General features: G+C 58.1%; 1 protein-coding gene across 2 annotated transcripts in view; it reads left to right on the plus strand.

Annotated features, from left to right (window-relative positions):
* Positions 1–12,606, plus strand: part of CAPN11 (calpain 11) — a 29,891-nt gene extending 17,285 nt beyond the window's left edge. For both annotated transcript variants that reach the window (XM_084623277.1, XM_084623278.1), the window contains exons 7-22: positions 63–146; positions 230–315; positions 549–623; positions 1,568–1,728; positions 2,563–2,732; positions 2,967–2,978; positions 3,991–4,202; positions 4,730–4,769; positions 5,159–5,224; positions 6,078–6,135; positions 6,245–6,309; positions 7,440–7,508; positions 7,623–7,701; positions 8,272–8,388; positions 9,753–9,811; positions 10,419–12,606. In XM_084623277.1, coding sequence (XP_084479403.1) covers positions 63–146; positions 230–315; positions 549–623; positions 1,568–1,728; positions 2,563–2,732; positions 2,967–2,978; positions 3,991–4,202; positions 4,730–4,769; positions 5,159–5,224; positions 6,078–6,135; positions 6,245–6,309; positions 7,440–7,508; positions 7,623–7,701; positions 8,272–8,388; positions 9,753–9,811; positions 10,419–10,445 — 1,380 coding nt within the window. In that variant the 3' untranslated portion in view covers positions 10,446–12,606. The remainder of the gene's footprint in view (positions 1–62; positions 147–229; positions 316–548; positions 624–1,567; positions 1,729–2,562; positions 2,733–2,966; positions 2,979–3,990; positions 4,203–4,729; positions 4,770–5,158; positions 5,225–6,077; positions 6,136–6,244; positions 6,310–7,439; positions 7,509–7,622; positions 7,702–8,271; positions 8,389–9,752; positions 9,812–10,418) is intronic.
* The last annotated feature ends 9,358 nt before the right edge of the window (positions 12,607–21,964 follow it).

Genomic DNA, 21,964 nt, shown 5'->3' on the forward strand with positions numbered 1-21,964 from the left:
GAGGAGGAGGTGCTGGCTCTGGACAGGGGGAGATGCACCAATTCCTTGTCCTCTCCCCTCAGATCACAAGTGCCTTTGATATGGAAGCAGTGACCTTCAAGAAGCTGGTGAAGGGGCATGCCTACTCTGTCACAGGCTTCACTGAGGTGAGTGGCTGCCTGGGACCAAGAGAAATTACATGGCTCAGCCAGTGGCATCAGTTTAACCTTTGACCTCTGAATTTTGCCAGGTGGAGTACCGGGGTCGCCAGGAACAGCTCATTCGCATCAGAAATCCCTGGGGTCAGGTGGAGTGGACCGGAGCCTGGTGCGACGGGTGGGTGAGAAACGGGTGCCATGCTGGTATTGTATGGTCTTGTAGTGTGCAGTCCAGGTGCTGTTTGCATGGCACTGCTAAGAGAGAGCTTGCAACGCGTGATGCGCCTGCGGCAGATAAAGGTGCAGCTCCAGGGTGGGCTCTGAAGTGTCTGGCACTGGGGCGTGTCGGGGGGGGTGGCACAGTTCAGTATTAGTGTCCCCTATCTAACCGCCTCTCTCCTGCCATCCCAGCTCTTCTGAGTGGGACAACGTGGACCCCACCCAGAGGGAGGAGCTGCAGCTGAAAATGGAGGATGGTGAGTTCTGGTGAGTATCTGCAGAGACAGATGGTGCCACTCTCCAGCAGGCAGGGCAGCCTGCACCTGTTCCAGACAGGGGGTGGGGCCACAAGGTTCTGATCCTCGGGGAATCACATGCTTTGTCCTAATGGGCTGAATTCCTACCGAATCAGGAGCTTAGGAAAGTGTCTTCATCTCCCCAGTTAATAACTCTGCTCCTCTGCGGCCCTTCCACCCAGCCAGACGCTATGGAACTAGCCAGCCCTCCAGGCGTGCGAGCAGGGCCTGTTGTAGCACGTCCACACGCCACGGCCTGTCGCCCCTGTCCCAGTTGCAGGCTGTTGCCGTGGTGGTCCTGCTGTGCCTTTCCCCCTCCCCAGCGTGCCATTGAGAGCACCTGCTTCTTGGCCCAGAGTTAGGGCAAGGGAGTCCGGTGGGGTTTGTTGCCCCGAAGATGGAAGTAGAGCTGGAGGATTGGCAGAGGGCTTCACGGCGCGCAGCTCTGCTAAGGGACCCTATGCTCAGGGCGGGACGCAGCCAGGCTGATGATACGAAGGACCCCAGCTGGGCTGCGTGGGGCTTGGGCCAGCAGGAGGGACACTTATTCCAGGCTGCTGTCAATGAACCCAGAGGAGCCCCCCTCTGCACTCAGCCTTGTTGGGGTGGTGATAGCAAATAGGGCTGGGACAGGAATGTGAGGGAATAACCTTTGCTGGCCCCAAGCATTGCTGGCTCAGACAGTAATGGGGGGTGGGCTGGATGGGACCGCCTGAGTGTGGCCCCTGTAACTCTTCCCTGTCAGAGAGCTCCTGAGTAGTGGGGCACAGGAAGGGGGTTAGAGCCAAGAAAGCGAGGGCCCCGTGGATGGGAAACTGGGAGCCCCCCCAGCACCGCTGAAGAAACCCCCTGGTGGAGAGACCTGAACTGGGTGGAGTCTCAGTCTTTTGTCTGCCTCCCCTCCCCCATGTTCAGGATGGCTTTCAAGGATTTCATGAGGGAGTTCTCCAGGTTAGAGATCTGTAATCTGACCCCTGATGCCCTGGACAAGGACGGCCTGAGCAAGTGGCACACGACCCTGTTCGAGGGTTCCTGGCGCCGAGGCAGCACAGCAGGGGGCTGCAGGAACCACGCAGGTACCACCCACCACCAGCCTGTTCCTTAAGGGTATGTCTACACTGCAGTGTAAGCCTAGGGTTTGAATTCAGACTCAGGCCTAATCCCCTTTCCGTCCACACACAAATCACACAAACCTAGGGCTCAAACCCAAGACCCCAGAGGGGTGGGGGATCCAAGCCTGAGTCAATCCAGGACCCAGGGTTCAAGCTCTGTTGCTCTGCAGTGTAGATGCTGCACTGGGAGTCTGCCAAAAGTATCCCACGGGCCAAATTCCATTGTCCTCTGGACAGCCAGGTTTGGTGGGCAGTCAGGTTTTCCCACAATGCACCACAAACAAAGGGCTAAAGCAGCCACGTTTTTGGAAGGGCACTAGGAAGTCTGGGGTATAGATAGCTGGACTTGTGCCCACCTAATGGAGACCCAGGTTGGGGCCCAGGGTTCAACAGTTTGGGGTTACAAATGAGTGTAGACGCTCAAGCCCTAGGTTCACAAACTCAAGTTCTACTAACCCTGGGCTTACATTGCAGGGTAGACATACCCTAAGACTCCAGTTTTCATGTGTGTGAGCAGGGAGCACAGTGATGCTCTGGGAGTGGGTCTGCCATGGGGTTGGGGTTGTGGGGCCTGTCTCTGCTCTGGCAGGGGGCAGCCCCTGGGCAAGGAACAAACTGTGTAGCCCAGCGAATCTGAGCCCTGTGATAAGGAGGGAGTGGCTGGTGATCAGAGACACTGTGGGGGATGTAGGAGCCTACCCCTTGTGTAGCATTCGCTGTGGAGAAGTGGGTGCAATGGGGGAGGAGGCTGTGGGGCCTGCTCACCCAATGCATTATCCCGCCTCCTCTTTCCTGCAGCCACGTTCTGGATTAACCCCCAGTTCAAGATCAAGCTCCTGGAGGAGGACGATGACCCCGAGGACGATGAGGTGGCCTGCAGTTTCCTGGTGGCCTTGATGCAGAAGCACCGGCGGAAGGAGCGGAAGGTGGGGGGCGACATGCACACCATCGGCTTTGCGGTCTACGAGGTAAGCCCCTGGGTGTTGCTCGGTACTCCCTAGGGGTGGGGAGTGCCCCATCCCAACCCACATGTGGGCAGCACTGCTGAGCTCCAGAGAGAGCCAGTGAAGGGATCCCACAAGCCCTGTTAGTGGGGTGACTTTCCTCACTCGCCCCCCATTCAGCACTGAGCGCAAGAGGCAGCAGGCAGGGGCTCCGCTCCCCACAAACAGGTCCTGATCTCTCTCTCCTCCTTTCCACAGGTCCCAGAGGAGGTATGTCCTGAGCTGCCAAACCCCACCGCTGGAGTGTGAGAGAAGAGGAGTGCTAGGGCTGGCAGGAAGGGGTTAATTCAGAGCCTGGACTCCTGAGGTCCATCAGCCCTGGGAATTTCCCACCTCAGCCTTTCATCAGTTCCATCAGCCTGCTAGGGCGACCCCTGGCCAAGCCTTCCCTAGGCTGGCAGTAGAAAGCATGCCAACGTGTGCTTAGCAAGGGAATACCAGGAGGAGCTGGCTGATGCTCGGCCTGGCTAGCATCACAGGGGCTCGGCACGCTCAGGTTTGAGCAGGAAGATCCCCACCGCCTGGAGCAGCTCCGGAGCCGCATGCGGCTCTTCAGAAGTGAATACGCGGCTCCTGGTAAAGGCACCGACTCCGGGGCTGGAGCTGCAGGCGCCAACTTGCCAGTGTGCCGGGGGGCGCTCACGGCTCAGCCCCTGGCTCTGCCACAGGCCCTGCCCCCACTCCACCCCTGAGCCTGCCGTGTCCTCACTCCTCCCTCTCCCCTCCCAGAGCCTCCTGCAGGCCACAAAACAGCTGATCGGGAGGTGCAGGGAGGGAGGGGGAGGCGCTGATTGGCAGGGCTGCTGGTGGGTGGGAGATGCTGGGAGCAGGTCGGGGGAGCTGCTGGGGGATTGCTGATGTATTACTGTGGCTCTTTGGTAAATTCTGGCTCCTTCTCAGGCTCAGGAGTCCCCTGCCCTGGAGTAATTGCTCACTGCAGTGAGTGCGTGCGCACATGGAGCAGGGGTTATCTCCTTGCCTCCAGAAGCTGCTGCATTGGTCAGTGGTGAGAGACGAGACACTGGATTAGCTGGGCCGGGCTAGTCTAACACCTTCCTGGAGATGGTCTGTCCGGGGTGGGTAGGTTTGATGGGTACCCTCCACCCGAGAGCCACGAGTCCGCAGCTGTGCTGATAATCTAATGTGTCTGGTGCCTTGTGCCCCGGGCAAGTCCTCCCTGCCCGTGGCTGGGCTGTTACCCATGGGTGTGTCTGGTCCCCAGGCCCGGGGCTGCCAGAACGTGCACCTGAAGAAGGAGTTCTTCCTGCGGAACCAGTCCCGGGCACGCTCAGAGACCTTCATCAACCTCCGGGAGGTTAGCAACAAGATCCGGCTGCCCCCGGGCGAGTACCTCATCGTGCCCTCCACCTTCGAGCCGCACAAGGAGTCCGACTTTGTCCTGCGCGTCTTCACTGAAAAGCAGTCAGACACAGAGTGAGTCCATATGTGAGATAAGCGGCCGGGTCTCAGCTCAGGCTGTGGGGACACGATAGCCCAGCTCATGCCTGGCATGGCTTGGGTGGTCCCTTGGCAGATCTGGCTGAGTGGGAGGCTTCTCCAGAACATACTGACATAGGGGTGGGGGAAGGCAGTCCCCGCCCAGGTTTGGGCATTGGGATCGGAGCCCTACACAGCTGCAGGGGAGAGGCCTGACCCTTCCCTGCCCATCACTCCATGTCTGTGTTGCCAGGTGTCTCAGTGCTTTGTATCCCCTGGGTGTCTGTTTCCCCCCAGATCAGGGGTAGGACAGGGTCCCCAGGTCATGTTCCTTGGGCCCTTCTCTCCAGGGGTCTCAGAACTAGGGTTTCTCTCCCCAACCCTCCTGGCCCGTCTGATCTAGCCATGCTAGGGGGTACGCCATGCTCACCGCCCCCACAGCTCTCCACGCCTATCAGGACTCCGCTCCCCTCCCAGCTGGCATGCTGCCCCCTCCGTCACTGTGTCTCCCTTTGTGTCCCCAGGGAGCTAGATGAGGAGATCACCGCGGATCTGCCGGACGAGGTAAGAGGCCACCAAACCCAAGCTAGTGACACTACCCCTGCTCAGCCTGCTGAGCCTGTGCGGGTGCAGGGCAGCACAGTGGGGCATGGGGGGAAAGAGTTCCAGCTGGGGGCTGGCTGCATTCATGTGCCCAGTGCTAGTTTGAAATGGCCCCTCGGCCAGAGGACCAACTGGGCTGAGGGGCAGAGAAGGGGGCGCGATTGAGGGAGGAGGGCAGGTGACAGTAGAGAATGGGTGGGGAGCTGAAGGGCAGCTGGAGGAGGGGTGCAGAGAGCTCCCCCTGCTGGTCCTTTTCAGTAGGAGCCTAGGTGCGATGGCAGCTCAGCTTTAGTGGGAGGGGAAACTCCAGAGCTTGTTTAATAACCTGCCCCTGGTTTGCGTCGCCCCAGGAGGAGATCTCGGAGGACGACGTGGACAGCTCTTTCAGGAACATGTTCCAGCAGCTTGCAGGAGAGGTGGGTGCTGCCGCTTTGGGCTCTGTTCATGCCCCCACCCCCCACCCTCCTCCGGTGCCCTTTGCGCCAGCAGCAGGCTGGGAGCGTTCTGTGAATCAGAAATGGGGGGCTGGCCGTTGTTGTCTATCCTCGTCAGGATCAGGCCCTGTGGTGCTGGGCGCCGAGCGCGCACGGCTGAGACGCTCCCTGCCCTGAACAGCCCCCAGGCTCCGCAGCAGGGGTGTGGACATCAATCTCAGGGGTGTAAGAGGCGCGAACCTCACTGCAGCAAGGCTGGGACGCTCTGTACCCAGCTGGGGGACCCATCACTCAGTGGCTCAGTCCCTCCTCCCCTCTGGGTGTCGGGCACAATCCAGCTCCATAAGGACTGGGCCTGAGCGTTTATGCCCCACTTTATTAGAGGGCAAGAGCCTGCCCCCATACCCACTGCAGCTTCCCATGGAGGCCCCACAGGCTGTGGGTAGGGAAGTCCTGCTTACCAATGCTCCTAAGTCTTTTTCTGCTCCCACTTCGTACCTCCTGCTGCCTCAGTGGAGCTGGGGCGGGGGTCCTGGCCTCAAGACTGGCTCTGACCTATAACCTGGTTTCCTTGGCCAGCAGTGAGGTGCTGCAAACCAGCAGGTCTCCTTCACTGACAGCATAGAGCAGACACGGGCCATCACGCAGCACTTGGGGGGAGGGAGAAAATCCCTGCTTGGGGGTGATGTGACAGGGTCAGAGAGGGGCCCAGGGGCCTGAACCACGCCTGGCACCAGGGAAACCCACCACCCTGGTGTCTTGTGAGAGAGTCTGGGGCAGGTGCCCAGCTGAGTGTAGTGAATGGGTCACCGCTAATCCTCTGCCCTCCCACCAGGACATGGAAATCAGCGTCTTCGAGCTCAAGACTATTCTGAACAGAGTCGTCACCAGACGTAAGTGCTGCCCCCGGTCTCTTCCCCCATCCGGGACGCTCTCGCTCACTCGCTCCCCTGCTCTGTGACTCATTTTCCCAATAACAGTGTCTCCTTCCCCCACCCCCAGACAAAGACCTGAAGACGGACGGGTTCAGTATGGAGTCCTGCCGCAACATGATCAACCTGATGGATGTATCCTGCTGCGTGCTGGGGGGAGGGGGAGCCTCTCCTATGGGGACCCACCCTTCTGGCAGAGACCCCTTTTCCCGAGGTGGGGGTGGCGGGTGGGTTTGGTAGTTTCAATAGAGGCCCAGCCCAGCATGGCTCCCCAGATGTCTACTCTGTACCCCTCGCCCATGCTCATTTCTTGGGGGGAAGTTAGATCCCGGCTGCAGCAGCACCGTGGGCCCCTGCTCCAATGCCTCTGACCCCCGTTGGCCAGGGTGCAGCCTGGAGCAGCAGGCTTTCTGGAACAAGCTTTCACTTCCTCTCCATGCCCGCTGCCCAGGGAGCTATGCCTGCTTCAGCCCAGAGCCTGGCCACACCCTTAGTTTCTCTTCTGCCTCCCCCTTTGCGAGAGGAAGCGTCCCACCGCTCAGTTCCCTCTATTAGTACATCTCACACACCAGGCTTGGGACCATTTGCTGCCCAGCAGTGACCTGCTCCATCTCTGGGCTAGGGGCAGACTTCAGGGAGATCCCTGTCCCCAAGGGGTGCTGAGTGAGGGTATACCAGGTTCTCACCCAGACACCTTCAGTGGAGCAGAGCATTCCCCCCTCCCCCTTGTTCTGTCTGACTGCTGGGGTTGGAGGTGGGAATCGACAGCCACTGGTCTGTGCTCCCGGCTCACACTGAGAGTCACTAGGGCAGTGCCAGGGAGTCATGGTCACTGGGGAGCAAGAATTAAACACCACCACAGCCCCACATCCACTGCACCCCAAGATGGATGGGAGCACATGCCAGCCCAGCTCTTAAAGCCACTCTGATCCCAGAGCGCTTCACAAATTGCGTGTACACAGTGTCACAGAAACACAGCCACCTCTGGGGTGGGGCACAACAGCTGTTTAACTGCTGCACAGCATAGCAGCATGAGGGGATCCTGTGCCCAGTTCATGCAGCAGGGGAGGGAGAGGAGCCAAATGGAACTGAGCAGGTTAGAATTTGGCCTGGCTAAAAGCCCTGTTCTTGCCAAAAGTTTCCTGGGATCTTGAATGAACACAAGTGGCCAGGGCCTCTGCCCTTCCCAACCTCTTCCTGCCCCTCCCTGCACTCAGGGTTACAGACCCTTGGCTGGTCACTTTCTCCTTGACTCTGCTTCCCAGAAAGATGGCAGCGCCCGCCTTGGCCTTGTGGAATTCCAGATCCTGTGGAACAAGATCCGAAGCTGGCTGGTAAGGAGGTGACTTTTGGAGCGCTGGAGCGAGACACACTCCTCCATGCTGGGGTATGGGGTGGGGGGAAGGAAGTGCCAGCCTGGTCTTCACTTCCCCATTGTGTCATTGCAGACAATCTTCCGCAACCATGACCTGGACTCGTCAGGCACCATGAGCTCCTATGAGATGCGCATGGCTCTGGAATCAGCTGGTAAATCAGGAGGGGATGGGGGAAGGTTCCTGGGTAGGGGTAGGCGGATATGTTGATTTTGGACCCTGGGTGAAAGTCCCTTGCAGCTAGATCAAGCCCGATACCCACCTGGTGCCATCAGCTCAGAGTCCGCCAGTCATGGCATTAGGGTCACACCTGAGATCTGTTCTGGCTTCCTGTACCCAGAGTCTGCTGACTGCTCTGCACTGGGGGTACTGTCCGTAATCGTGTGGTCACAGCAGTGCTAGTCTGAGTGCCTTGAGACCAGATGAGTCTGGGATCCAGGCAGGGCTGGCCCAACCTCCAGCCACTCCATTGTGGGGCTGGCTTCCTGGCAGAAGGGAATCCAGGGGATCAAGTGGACTAAGTGTCCTGGCTACAGATTGGGGGAGAGAGCTGTAAACAGAGGGTTAGTGTCCCCCAGCCCATCGGCCTCTTATTCCAGGATGGGCTGGATTCTGTTTCCAACTCCCAGCTGTTGCTGAAACCCAAAGGGTATGGCGCCCTCTTTTTATAGCCCATCCCTCGCTCCCCTGGGGACTAACGGCTTCTCCCATCTCCGCCCTCCAGGCTTCAAGCTGAATAACAAGCTGCACCAGGTTGTGGTAGCACGCTATGCCGATGCAGATCTGGGCGTGGACTTCGATAACTTCGTCTGCTGCCTGGTCAAGCTGGAGGCCATGTTCAGTAAGTGCCATCTGTAGGGCGCAGCTGCACCCAGCACCCGCCAGGCAGGAGGTGCAGAGGAAATCCTGCCTGCAACCGAAACTGGTAGATCAGGGAAGCCAAGTGGCATTGCCTGGGCTGTGGGTGGGTTAACACCCCTGTTCACACTGGAGCCTGGAGGAAAACCTTGATTTTAAGCTTCATCTGAAAGAAAGCATTTCCCCTAGTGGGGCTGATGGAGTCAGAGCGCCCCCTAGTGAGTCACTGACATCACCCCCAACAGCAGAGCCCCGCTGAGGATGCTACTAGGCATTAGGACTGACTTGCTGTCACGGATCTGCAGGACTGGTGCTACACCACCAACTTTGGAACAGTCTCTAGGAGGAGCCCCTTCAGCGTGCCCGGCCCCCCAGGGGTCTCACTCTTCCTCCCTGGGGAAGCCATGGGGCCTCACTGCCTCCTTAGACTGGACCTCTGGGTCTTCAGCACTCCTGCTTCATCCAGTGATCTCTGATCAGCAAGTCCAGCAGTGATAGACTCCTGGCACAGACTTGTACACTTGTCAGGGTTGAGTGCACCCCACCAAGCATTTGCATTGACACACAGACAGCATGGTCAAAACAGTTTATTAGTCCACAGGAGCACAGCAGAGGAAGTCCTGGGGGTAGCCTAGAGAGCTGAGGGTTAAAGCATAGTCCATTCTGGTTAGCCCAGCCAAGCTGGAGTGAACCCCTTTGTTCAAGCTCTGTCCAGGTGAGAGCTCTGACTCCTTCCAGCAGCCAACTCTTATCCTCCCATCTCTCCAGTCCTGCTCTGGGGGGGCGGGGGGAACATACTTCCTCCCTCCCTCTGGGTGGTTGGCTGATAGATGTCAATGTCCCAGTGAGTGGATTTGCCATTGTCTTCTCAGATGCTCCATTGACCTGGGAACTAATCCCCGTCACTTAAGCACTACAGCTATGCCAATGCAGCATTTTAAGTGTAGACCTGCTCTTAGCCTGCTCTGAGAGTCCTTTTTGCACCCACTGGCTTACAGTGCAGCATAAAGAGGAAACTGAGGCATAAACAAGACTCATAAAAATATTCCCACTTTGTCACAAAGTGCACCCTGGGTTTTCAGGGAGGTCTCCCATCCAATTCCTGATTCAGCCTGACCCTGCTTAGCTTGCAGAGCTGGGCTGGGCTGGTATCAAGTATGGGCTGGCTGTCAGTATTGAGGTGCAGCTGTGACATAGTGAAATTGCCCCTAATCAATGGCTCCCACACCATACCACGTGACTGCACAGCTGTTGACCCAGGGGCTGGGCATTCAGGGGAGGATTCGTGGCTGAGAAGCTTGTGGCAGCTGCCCCCTGAGCAGCTCTCGCTCCTTCTGCCCCCTGCAGGATTCTTCCGCAGCATGGATGCCGAAGGCACCGGCACAGCAGTGATGAACCTGACCGAGGTGAGAGCCAGCCCTGGGCAGCCAGAGGGCAAAGGGAGCTCTCCGGTGGAGCTGGGGAAGCTGGCTGGATCCTGGGGCGTAAGGGGGATCTGGGTTAGAGAAGGGGGAGCCCTCCGGACTGCTGGGGTAGGGGAGGGAACGAAAGTCCTCACCCAAAAAATGGAGGGGAGGGGAATGGCAGACCCCTCCTGTCCACATCCTCCCTCAGCCAGCTCTGTGCAGCTGCGCTGGCTGCTGGGCAGCATTCCCAGCTCAGTGAAATCCCCAAGAGGAACAGATCCTGCCTAGAGCCTGGTTTCCTCACCACCCCCATCCTCTGTATCTAGGGATGTGCCCAGCCCTGGTGACCATCTGATCCCCTGAAACAGAACAACCAAGGCTTTAACTCTGACTGAGTTGTGGACCAAGCTAGTGGGCTGGGGGAGGATCATTACTGTAACCCCTGCCCCTCCAACCCTAGCCCCAGTGTTCATTCACTGTCCTCCTACTGGTGGCTCAGTCCAGGTGGAAGCCCAGGCTTTGGACCCCCCTCTGTTGCAGTCTGGTGGGGCAGCGGTTTGTGGCTCCCTTTCCCCACCAGCCCGTTCACTCTTTCCTCTCCCCACAGTGGTTGCTGCTGACGATGTGTGGCTAGGAGCAGAGACAGACCCATGCCGGCTGAAACACCCCGATGGGCTGGGACACCCCATAGTGCCTCCCCCTCGGATTTACAGACACACAACGTCCCGTCATCACCCCTGCTCCTTGCCTCTCTATCCCTCTCCCTCACCATCCCACACTGAGCCCATGGCCCTCACCCCACCTCCCAGCAGGACGCACTCCAGCGTCATGTTGCCCCTTTTCAACCCAAGCAGCTAGTCAAAGTTTGGGGCCCTGAGGGTGTTCCAGCTGGGAGTAGAAATTGGTGATAGGCTGATCTCTTTGATGTAGTTTTGTTTATTTACAAAGAATGTACGAAGTCCTGTGTCTGTGAAGGCAGAGTGAATTGACTAGCAGGAACCAGTTTCTTTGGTTCACAGCACCAAGATTTATCTTTTCACCTGCACCCCAACCCAAAAACCTCTCCCCCGGTTTCTTCCGGGGTCAGCCACCGTGCTTTTCCTTCTGCCTGTCTCTCTCATTCAGAGTCTGCCACACAGTTTGTGTTATTCCCCCATACACACACGTGCACACCTGCTGACCATACCCAGTCATACCATCTGCCCACTAGGTGCTAGTTTCTGGGCAGATTATTAGGTTTTGTTTCAGGTGTGACCCCTTAGCTGTCTCTTATGATGGACTTAATTGAGGGACTTATTCACACATCAGTTAGAAGTTTTAACTCAACCCATAACAAGTTCACTGTTTCAATTTGTAACAGACCCAGTAGCCAAGCCTCTCTAGCTCATTCCTGACTCTGGGTATGGCTTGTACTCTGCAATAGGAGGAGGTGGGGGAGGGCATAATGGGGTATGCTGCATGTTGAGTCATTTGCACATGGTCTTTAGACCAGCAACTCTAGCTGCATGTAGCGAGGCGCCAGTAAGGGATGGAACTTGACTGCAGGGTGCAGAGTACCTGGCCCCAATGGGGAGGGTGTGGGATCTATGTCACTTCCTGGGGGGCTGCTCTGGCCCACGCTGGCGTTGGTGCCAGTTTGACTTTGTGAGTGAATCCCCCCAGGTCTCAGCACTGGGAATCGCAACCTGTGTCTTTGCTAGGGGCTGGGCTGGGCGGCAGCCAGCGTGGGGGTTGCCTCTGGTTAAAACCAAGAAGGGGCACTTGAGAGGAGGGGAGAGACTAAGTGGTTCAGAACCAGGCAGTAGGACTCCTGGGTCCTGTTCCTGGCTCTGGGAGTGGAGTTTGATTTAGGGGTTGGAGGAAGGAGCTGGGAGTCAGGACTCCTGGCAGCCGAGCTGTTCTAAGCACTTACATGCTTATCACCATTGTGCCTGGGCACCTTCTAAACATGGCCATGACCAAAGTATAAAGCCCTCTCGTGGGTCAGGACTTCTGGGTCCTAGCCCACCTGTCACTGACTCGTGTGGCCTTGGGCGAGTCTCTTCAGCTAGTCTGAGCCTTAGATCATGTCTACACTAGAGAGCTTCCAGCAGCACCGCTGTAAGATCTCTCGTGTGGCCGCTCTATGCCGACAGGAGAGAGCTCTCCCGTCCGCATAATAAAACCACCCCCGCGAGCGCCAGTAGCTATGGCAGCAGGAGAAGCTGTCCTGCCAACACAGCGCTGTGCACACCGGCACTTCTGCTGGTGTAACGTATGTCGTGTAGGAGTGTGTGGGTTTTTCTTCACACCCCTGAATGACGTACGTTCCACCGACAAAAGTGGAAGTGTAGACAAGCCCTCGCTCTTCAACCCAGGGTTGCTGAGTGCAAGAAGATTGTGGTGAATGTCACTCTTCTGCCCGCTGCTGCTGTTTAAGGGGGCAGCACACCCTATATCTGCCCTAGAGAGAAGTTTAGGGTTTTCTCTCCCCTGTACCACCCCCCGCGTGTCTCGACAGGAACAGGGCTGTGATTCCCTCCCCCAGGGGTGAGTTCCTTTCTTGCCCCCTTACTTCATGGCCCCTGTGCTGCTACTGCAGTGGGGTGGCCCTAGGCGGGGCTCTGTCCAAAGCCCCTGCCCTGAGGCAGGAATGTGGGCAGCAGCACGAGCGCTTGGCCCTCCACCCCACCCCTTGCCTATGCATCTCTGCAGGATGTGGCTGTGGAAATAACCACTTCTGCTCGGCTGGCAGAGCTGCCTCCCCAGCCCCTGCTTACCACGTAGCCTGGATAATAAATAGAGATCTGTACAAACGCAGCCTCTGCCGTGTGTGATTGGGGGCATAAATCTCTCGCAGGGGCACGAATCTACAGCCAGGCCCTGTGCACAGCCTGGGCTGCTGGGTCGAGTAGGGGAGTAGCCCCCGTCTGCACTGGAGCAGAGCAAAGAGTCTGTCCCTCCCCAACAGTGTCTGGGGATAGAACATGGGAATTAGCCCTGGGACAGTAGGGTGGTGGCACTGCTCCCTCCCTGCCCCTTGTGCCTCAGCATAGTGGGTGCTGTCAGAAAGCGCCCCCGACCCATCTCTGCTGAATGGCAGTGGAGGCTGAACTAGGGTTTGGGGCAGGAGACTGGGCCAGTGGTGCAGTGTTCTGAGTGGGCCCAGCTGCCGCAGGGATGAGACATGCAGCTGTGTCAAGGAGAGGCTGAATGGAGTCTGAGTTGTAAGGGGATCCCTCTTTCCAGGGTGCGTGGGAAAGTACAGCTACCACCTCTTGGGCACACACAGAGGGGCAGTGCTGTCTGTGGAAGTAACAGGAGGGAGCTGGGGCCTAAGGGACCATTAGCCTTCTCTCCCCTGGCCCCAAACTGGGGGGCAGTCTTGTTCCCCCAGGAAGCTCTGTGGACCAAGGCAGGGCTGGGCTGGAAGGAATCCCCAAGCCCTGGCCACAGCTGCCGTAGAGGGCTCTATTGGTGGAGACTAGGGCCACAGATGGCATTTCTGGGGGTGAAGTAACTCTACTGGGTTTCAGTTTTGTGCCCTGCTGTCCTCTGTGTGTGGGGGTGAGATGGGGTGAGGCTGCAGGCCTGCTGTTGCATTAGAAGGGTGGTTAGCTAGGTCCCTGCCCTGAAGCACTGCCTGCCCTATGCCCTGGGTATAATTTCCTGTGGTATTTCTGCCTGGCACTCACTAGGGGGAAGTACAGCTCCTCTGCACAGCCCACCTGGCAAAATCCTCAAAGTGCCAGGGGGCTGTGCTCCAGCTCCGGTGGCTCCGGGCCTGGAAGGAGCCCATGTTGTAGTCAGCAGAGGGGCTCTGGGTTTGGGAGACCGGGAAGCATCTGGCGAGTCAGGCTGGCTGGGTAGCACCACCCTCCTGTGCTGGGAGCCCAGCCCAGCCGCCATCCGGTGCAGTCATTTCTCACCTCCGGGAGTCACTGGAGGGGAAACGCAGCAGCTCTTGAGCGAGTGCCCTGGGGAGCCTGCTGAGTCGCTGCAGCATTTCTTCGGGGGGTTGGGAACCAAACCAAGCTTCCTACCCGGATAAGCCCACTGGGCCAACAGCCCATGAATTGAAAGCCAGGCTCCATGCATGTTTCCATTGAGATGTCTGGGTCAACGTCCCACCCCATCCTGGATGCTTGGGTGCAGTGCACCTCCAGGGAGCCAGCCTGCTGTGCCATCAGTGTCTGGGTAACATGTGTTGGATTGTCCACCCCACAGAGACCTCAAGCAGGAATAACTGAGAGGGCTGCAGGCCAGGGGTGAGGGGTGTTGGCAGAACTGTGGGCGGGGGGGAGGTCCCAGGCTGGAATAGCAGGGGCCTGCAGAGCTGGCTAAGGGAACATAAAGCAGGATTCACCATTTCCCCTGAAGCAGCTGGCGCCCTGGACTAGGAAGAGGCTGGGCTGCGGGCCATTTCTGCATACTCTGTGTGTGTCCGTGTGGCGGTCACTGTTTATTCCTGAGAGACAAGGTGGGTGAGGTCATATCTTTTAGTGGAACAAGGTCTGTTGGTGGAAGAGACAAGCGTGTCTCTCTCAGCACCAGACGTTGTTCCCCTAAAAGCTGTGACCTCACCCACCTTGTCTCGCTCCTATCCCGGGCCCAATACAGCTACAACAACTGTTTATTCCTGGCATTTGTCAGCACAAAAAAAGTCCGTGCTTGCCACGTGCAAGTCTGAGCCCGGGGGGGGGGGGGGGGGGGGCACATCCCTGGAGAGCTAATGTGGGCCAGGGTTGTCAATAGCCCCCTATTAAATAGACATTGCACAGCTTCTCTGGATTCAAACAGCCTGGCCACCTGAAAAAACCCTCATATAGCCCAGGGCTACCAGGCACATCACAGGGCACCCATATGTTTTGTGACAAGGGGCTGTTCCTTCAGCTTCTCTTGGCATTTCCATCGACTGTGCTTACATGGGGGGGCAGGGGCAGAGGGGAATGCTCAGACAGCATAGGGTTAAACGTGCAGAGGGAGGGAATGGAGTGGAGACAGGCCTGCAGCTCTGGGGCTCTGGCCCTGGAAAGGAGACCACACAAGGCACGGCACTTGACCCTAGGTAGGGATTTTGGGAGGCCAGAGAATGCTGCTACTTCCTTTGAGATGGCGCAGGTCACAGCTGGATGCAAAGAGCTTCCAGGCAATCCACACAAAGGAAGGAGATGGGGAGGAGGTCCTTAGCCTGTATTGCTCAAAGCAGACTCCGTGCTTGGCTTCTGCTGGTGGAATGGCTGCTCGTACCCAGATAGGGAGTCCTGGCCCAGCCCTCCTTGGAGCAACCCTCACTGAGTGTGGGTGAGGTTAGCGCTTGGGAAAGGAGCTAAGAGCACTTGCAGGGGCTGCTGTCCCTTGGGCTCCCCACTCCCGATATTCAAGCAGGGGCTGCTGTCCCTTGGGCTCCCCACTCCCGATATTCAAGTTGTGCCGGAATAGTGCACACAGCTTCGTGGGATCTGTTCACCGAGTGAGCTGCAGGCTCTTGTGTGCTGTGCTGGGAGGCACAGCCTGATAAAAGTGTGTCCTGGCCACAGCTTCCTCCATCCCCCACTCCTCTGCTCCCCGCCGCCCCCGCAGCTTTCCTCACCGCTTGGAGCTAAGCACCTCCAGGAAGGTTCCCTTTGCCTGCAGCAGCTGCCTGACTGGCTGAACTCCCTGTGCGTGTGTGTGTCACCGGAGTCCCTGGGCGATGCTCTGGAACTGCTCCCCATGAAGCCAGTCAGGACTCTGGTGAAGTCTCCTCTCTGGGAGCAGACTGTCTGAAGGGCAAGAAGCTCACACGGCTTCCACCTTCCTGGGTCTGACCTTGGAGCATTCAGCATCCTCTGCTCTCCGTGCGCTTCCCACAGCGAGTCTGCCCTGGCGGGGTCCTGGGGAAGCCAGAGGGTCCTGCACCCCAACTCCGCAGTCAGATGTGACTCTCAGCCAGCCAGTAAAACAGAAGGTTTATTAGATGACAGGAACATGGTCTAAAACAGAGCTTGTAGGTACAGAGAACAGGACCCCTCAGCCAGGTCCAATTTGAGGGGCAGTGAGCCAGACAACCACATCTGCACTTCACTCCTCGTCCCCAGCCAGCTCCCAACTGACTCATCCTCCAGCCTCTCCTCCTCTGGGCTTTCCCCTTTCCCAAGCCAGGAGGTCACCTGATCCCTTTGTTCTCCAACCCTTTAGCTCTCACCTTGCAGGGGGGAAGGGCCCAGGCCATCAGTGGCCAGGAAACAGGGTGTCGGCCATTCTCTGTGTCCAGACCCCTGCACACACCTGCCCTCTAGGGCTCTGCAATGATCATACACCCTTACCCCACCACCTAGATACTTAAGAACTGCATAGGGGAAACTGAGGCAACCCCACACTATTCAGAGGAAACATTAAGAAAAGTCCCACTTCGTCACATCGTGTAAGGGGCAGCACTGGCCTAGAACCCCCCAATCCCGCTGTGCAGCTCATTGTCTCTGCACGCTGGCCATGCTGTCTCTGTACAAGGCTCAAAGGGGCCTCTCAGCTGGGCTCCATTGGCAAGCGGATGGGGGGGATGGGACAATGGGGGCTGGGAGTTGAGCAACAGTGACCAGCTGACAAGCAGGAGAAAATCAGAAGCAGAAATGGCTTTTATTGCTCTCCCAGCTGTGGGGACTCATCACTGACACAAAGGGCCCAATTGTGGGGCACCCTCTGCCATTGGGCTGACAGGTGCCGCAGGCTTAGCCTCATTGACCAGGCCTTCTGGGCAGCAACTGGTGGATCATTCCCCATGTAGCAGCTAGCCAGGCTGGTGCGGGGGGTGAAGGGGCAGCCAGCTGACGTCTCACTACCTCAGAGGATGCTGCTTACCCAGCCCCTCATGTTCCAAGGGGGGCAACAGGGAGGCCCAGCTGGGCTGTGCACCCCACCCCATAGTAATTCCAGTGCATAGGGGCCAGGGTGTTAGCCACCCCTTGACGGATTCAACCCACAGGCTCCCTTAGCTATCGCTAACACAGAGCCACCACTGCCAGCTAGAGGTGGCATTCACACTCCTGCCTCCCCCTGCACCTTGGGGACTGACACGTGCAGGTGTAAGGCAGACAACTTGTGCCCAGCCTGCTCTGAGATCAGCCAACAAGGGGCACTGTGGGGCAGCTGGGAGGTCAGAGCTGCCCAGCGGGCAAGGAGAGCAAGGTGTGGCAGAAGGTGATTGGAGCCACTGAGCGGGCAGAGTGCAATGGGGTGTCTGGAGCTGCTCAGCAGACAGGGAGCACTGCAGCAGTAGGGGGCAGTGAGAGCTGCATAGCAGGCAGGGGGTGCCATGGGGTGGCCTAGGGCAGTCAGTGGGCAGGGAGCACTAGGGGGGCGGTCAGTGTGGCCCTGCAGGAAAGTTGGTAGAGGTCAGAGCCACTCAGGGGGCAGGAAGCTGGGAACTGTGACCAATGGGAGCTGCAGAGGCAGCGCTTGCGGGGGCTGCACTGGCAGATGCAGGCAGCACACGAAGCCCCCTGCCCCTCCCCAGGGCCACAGGGACATGCCAGCCGCTTCTGGGAGTGGCACAGGGCCAGGGCAGGCAGGGAGCCTGCCTTAGCCGTGACCCCGCTGGGAGCCCCCTCTCACACCCAAACTCCCTCCCAGAGCCTGCAACCTGCACCCCCTCCTGCATCCCAATCCCCTGCCCCAGGCTCAGCCCGCAGTCCCCTCCCACACTCTGAACCTCTCGGCCCCAACCTCCAGCCCAGAGCCCACACCCCTCCCAAACCCCAGCCCCCTGCCCCAGCCTGGTGAAAGTCAGGGAGGGTGGGGGACAGAGAGCAACAGAAGGAAGGGGGGGTGGATTGAGTGGGGCGGGGGCTCGGGGAAGGGGTGTGGTGGGGCAAAGGTGTTTGGATTTGTGTGATGAGACAGTTGGCAACCCTAATTACCGCCATTCCTAATCCTTCATCCTGCCATGAGTGCAGGGGGCTGGACTAGAGGACCTTGTGACGTCCCTTCCAGAACTATGATGCTATGATTTGGAAATGGCAGAAAAGGGGAGCTTACCTTCTGTGGCCTGAGGAAGGGGGTGCTCCCAGAGGCCAGGATTCCCCCAGATTGCAGGGGGGTGTTCCCATGGACTGGGATTCCCCAGTCTACCCTGGGGAAGCTGTACTCACCAACAGTCTGCATTGGGATCAGATGGCAAAGGGGGACTCCACCCTCAGGTCAGGAGTCCTCTGGGGAGGGGGCTGTTTCTTAGCCATTCCCTCCTATGGTCCCCACTTCCCAGCCCCCTTGCCCCTCTGTCGGCTACCAGTGCCTCTCCTTGAGTGACTCCCTCCCTGGTCCCAGCTTGGCCCAGAGCCTAGCTCAGCTTTGGGCCCATCACTGGCAGCTGAGGCCTTCCCAGTCCTGTGAGCATTAAGCCTGCACAGTCGCTGTGCCACTTCCTCCGGCGGGGCCCTGGGGCCAGGAGCTGCCTGAGGATCTCTTCTCTTGAAGCCAGCAGCTTCAGAATCTGCCCTGCCCTTAGGGACTGGCCTCCCCATCAGGTCCCTAGCATTTGTTTTCAGTGCCAGCTGCTCTTGTCTGTCCTGCCCCCCTCCCCTTTGCCAGCCCATCGGGTGCCTCTGAGTGAGGGGAAGGCGTGGGGGATTCGCAATCCATGCCCACCTGGCCCTACCAGCTGCTGCTGCCCGTAGCAGGCAGGCTCTCTGGCCCGCTCTCCCCATCAGATGTGGGTTTTGCTCTCCTCCCAGGCCCGCGGCTGCAGGAATTCCAGACCCACTGGCACAAAGGGGCCTTTGTTGGGGGGAAGCACCCTGGATGCTGGCTGCTGCTTCTCAGAGCTCAGCCGCTGCTCCTGGCAATCATCTCACGACAGTCAGGCTGGGGAGAACTGCCTGGGGGGCGGGTGGGGGCGACAGACTGGAGCCTGGGGGCCTCTGTATACCCAGAGCAGGCACAGCCTGGGCAGCAGCAGAACTCAAGCTTCGCTGCCACCCTGCAAATGTGCCTCAGCCCTGCCCTGGAGGGGAAGATGGGGGTTCAGTGTCTATGGTCCAGCCGGTCCTTGGCCTCTCTGCAGGGGCTGCCCATAAATGATAAGAATGGGGGGTTTTGGCATGGGGATCTCTGGTCTCCAAATATCCATCACATGCTACCAGCCTGGGGGGGGCCTTGGGCCTGGTGCTCTATATGGGAACGACTCAGTGTCCCAACCCCCTGAGCCTTCTGGTCCCCTCTCCACCCCCCTCCTGTTCCCAGAGCCTCACCAGCCTGTGCCAGGGGATAGACCCATCGCTGGGACAGCAGCTCAATGAAAATACAAGAGCAGCCCCCCCTCCCCCCCACAGTCCCTTGGGAAACACCAGCAGCTCCTGGGGGGCCACCACATCCCTGGCACAGCTCAGAGCGGCGCTGCTTGTCTTCTGTGGGCTAGGGGGCAGCAATGGGCCCAGGCCCCCCTGTGCAGAAGGGGAAGTCAGTGGAGGGGCTGGCTGGGGGGATAGTCTGAGTACAGCATTTTGGGGGGATGTCTGGAGGGAGGGATGTGGTCCAAATGACAGGAGAAGAGGAGTTTGGCTGCAGTACTGGGGATGGACAGGAGGCAGGGTTTCTGGGAGGCAGCAGAGGAGGCTGCAGGCTGCAGGGATGGAGAGAAGAGCTCTGCTTTGGTGACCGCATCTGGAACGCAGGATGGCGGGCAGCTGTTGGACCCTGCCCACACCAAACAGCTGCCATCTCGGTACCAGCGAAACGGGGGGAACGGGCGGGGCCTGGCTCCCTCCAAGCCTCCCGACACACTCCATTATCCAACTATAGTCAGAAAACCCCCTCTCCGAGAATGACTATCCCACATTCTTCCTGCTCAGGGGGCTGTGGACTCAGTTGTCACTGCCCCGCCTTTCCCCTCCCCTCCCAGCACAGCGCTGCTAAGGCCTGCCAGCAGCTGCTGCCCAGGAGAATTCCCCCTATCAGCTCTCAAGAAAGGTTGGATCTCAAAGATCACATTCCTCTCCTCCCAGAGCCAGGACACAGAACCCCGGAGCCGGTCTGGGGAACTCTGCCAAGCTTCCCTGCTCACGGACTGGCAGCATGGAGCTGAGCGAGCCCTGTGCCAGTCTCCAGCGGAGGTTGGGCTGGCTGGTGGAAATTCATCCTGCTGGATGTCTCTCCTGCACACCAAGGAGAACTCTGCTCGGGCCAGTCAACTGCCCGCAGGAACTGAGGACTGGAGCAGGCCCTTGCTCACCCCATGTCACAAATCCCAGAATTTCCCACTTGCCACGCCCTCAGCATCTCGCCTGCCGAGGTGCAGGGAGCAGAGCTGTATAGAGTCTTGCTACATGATTTCTGACACACAAGGGCTGGGGCCACTGAAGAGCCAGCAGGTTCACCTGTACGCACGCTACCCTGGCCTTCCTTCCCCACCTCAAGACGCCACCTGCCATCCGCTTTGTGTCTAATCTCCTGAAGTGCCTCCTATCAGGGGCTGATGCAGACCATTCATCTTGTCGCTTTGTTGTTCCCTCCATAATGGCTTCTCCCTCCTGCTCTCTGTGGCTGTCACCACTGTTTCTGCAAAGGCAATGGGATCAGGGGGCAAAGGTCAATGCTTTGGACTAGCCAGCCTCCTCCTCACCTTCCTTGCCTGATCCCTGAGTCCAGCTCCTGCTTTGTCTGTAGAGATTGTACTCACTCTAGTTGCATGAATCTAGCCTGCTAGGTACAGTCCCAGCCAGAGAGGTTTCTTTGGGGGTTAGTGGCAGTCTGGTATCTGGAGTCAATGAGAGCAGCTGAAGCTACAATCTGGTCCCTTCCAATGTGCTGAATTCTGCAGCACTGGCCCTTTAAGTGTGCCTTCTTAGGGGCCGCAGGCCAGGAACTTTCTCCCTGTCTCTAGAAAGGGGCCATGGAGCATTTCTCACTGACAGTGAGATGCTGGCAGGCTCTGTCCCTTGGGCCTGCTGTTTCTGCACATGGCTTGTGGGCTGTGACCTCACCCTTATCTGGCAGGAAGAGGGGTTGGGCCGCGGGCAGTCCAGTTCTCTTAGGGTTTGGGATGCTTTCTTGTGTTTGGGGTTACAGCTGTCTTGCCCCAGCCACCCTCACTCCCAAAGGAAGCTACTCCCAGCAGCGGACATAGGAACGGGCACTTTGCTCTGAGGACAGCCATCTGCTCTGATGGACAAAGGGATGTTCTCTCCAGACCTGTCGATGTGTCACTGCACAGGCATTCCCATCAGATCGGCCACAACATGTGCTGTTATATGGAGTGAGATGCTCAGACTTCCATCTCTCGCTGGATCACTGCAGATTCACACACACTTTTCTGACCTGTCCTAGCACCTTCCATCTGCGGCTGTCAAGGCACTTTGAAAACATGAGTGAATTTTGCCTCCCATTCTCCTGGAGGCAGGGAAGTATCGTTCTCCCTATGGTACAGATGGGGAAACCGAGGCACAGAAAGGCCAGTGACTTGCTCAAGGTCACACAGTGAGTCAGTGACAAGCTGGGAACAGAACCCAGGACAGGAGTCCTAACCTGTAGCCCCTCTGCTCTAACCAGTAGATACCACTCCTCTACCAAAACGGGAACCCTGAAGTCCTGATTCCTACTCCTCTGCTCCATCCTCTAGCTCATGGGTGGGCAACCTATGGCACGCATGCCGAAAGCGGCACACGAGCTGAGTCAGTGGCATTCACGCTACCTGGGTCCTGGCCACCGGTCCGGGGGGCTCTGCATTTTAATTTAATTTTAAATGAAGCTTCTTAAACATTTTAAAAACCTTATTTACTTTACATACAACAATAATTTAGTTATCTATTACAGACTTATAAAAAGAGACCTTCTAAAAGTATTACTGGCACGCGAAACCTTAAATTAGAGTGAATCAATGAAGACTCGGCGCACCACTTCTGAAAGGTTGCCGACCCCCTGCTCTAGCTCATGCTCCCTTCTTCATCACATTCGTATGCACTTGGGTGAATTTACCTCTCTGAATAGGAAAGGTCTGAACACCAGCCACGCCAAACCCTGAGAAACAGCAAGAGCCCCAGGCCCTAAATACACCCCAAAGTGCGTGTGTAGGGAGATGCGGGACACCTGACACCTACACTCCTGCTACTCAGAATCCTCCACACATGACACTCCGACTGGCTGCAGTGGGGACAACTGTGCTGGGACCCATGGAGGATCCTGAGCTCAGGAGCGGAATTA

Source organism: Lepidochelys olivacea (genome assembly GCF_965140295.1).
Source record: "Lepidochelys olivacea isolate rLepOli2 genome assembly, chromosome: 3".
Taxonomy (NCBI): Eukaryota; Metazoa; Chordata; order Testudines; family Cheloniidae; genus Lepidochelys; species Lepidochelys olivacea.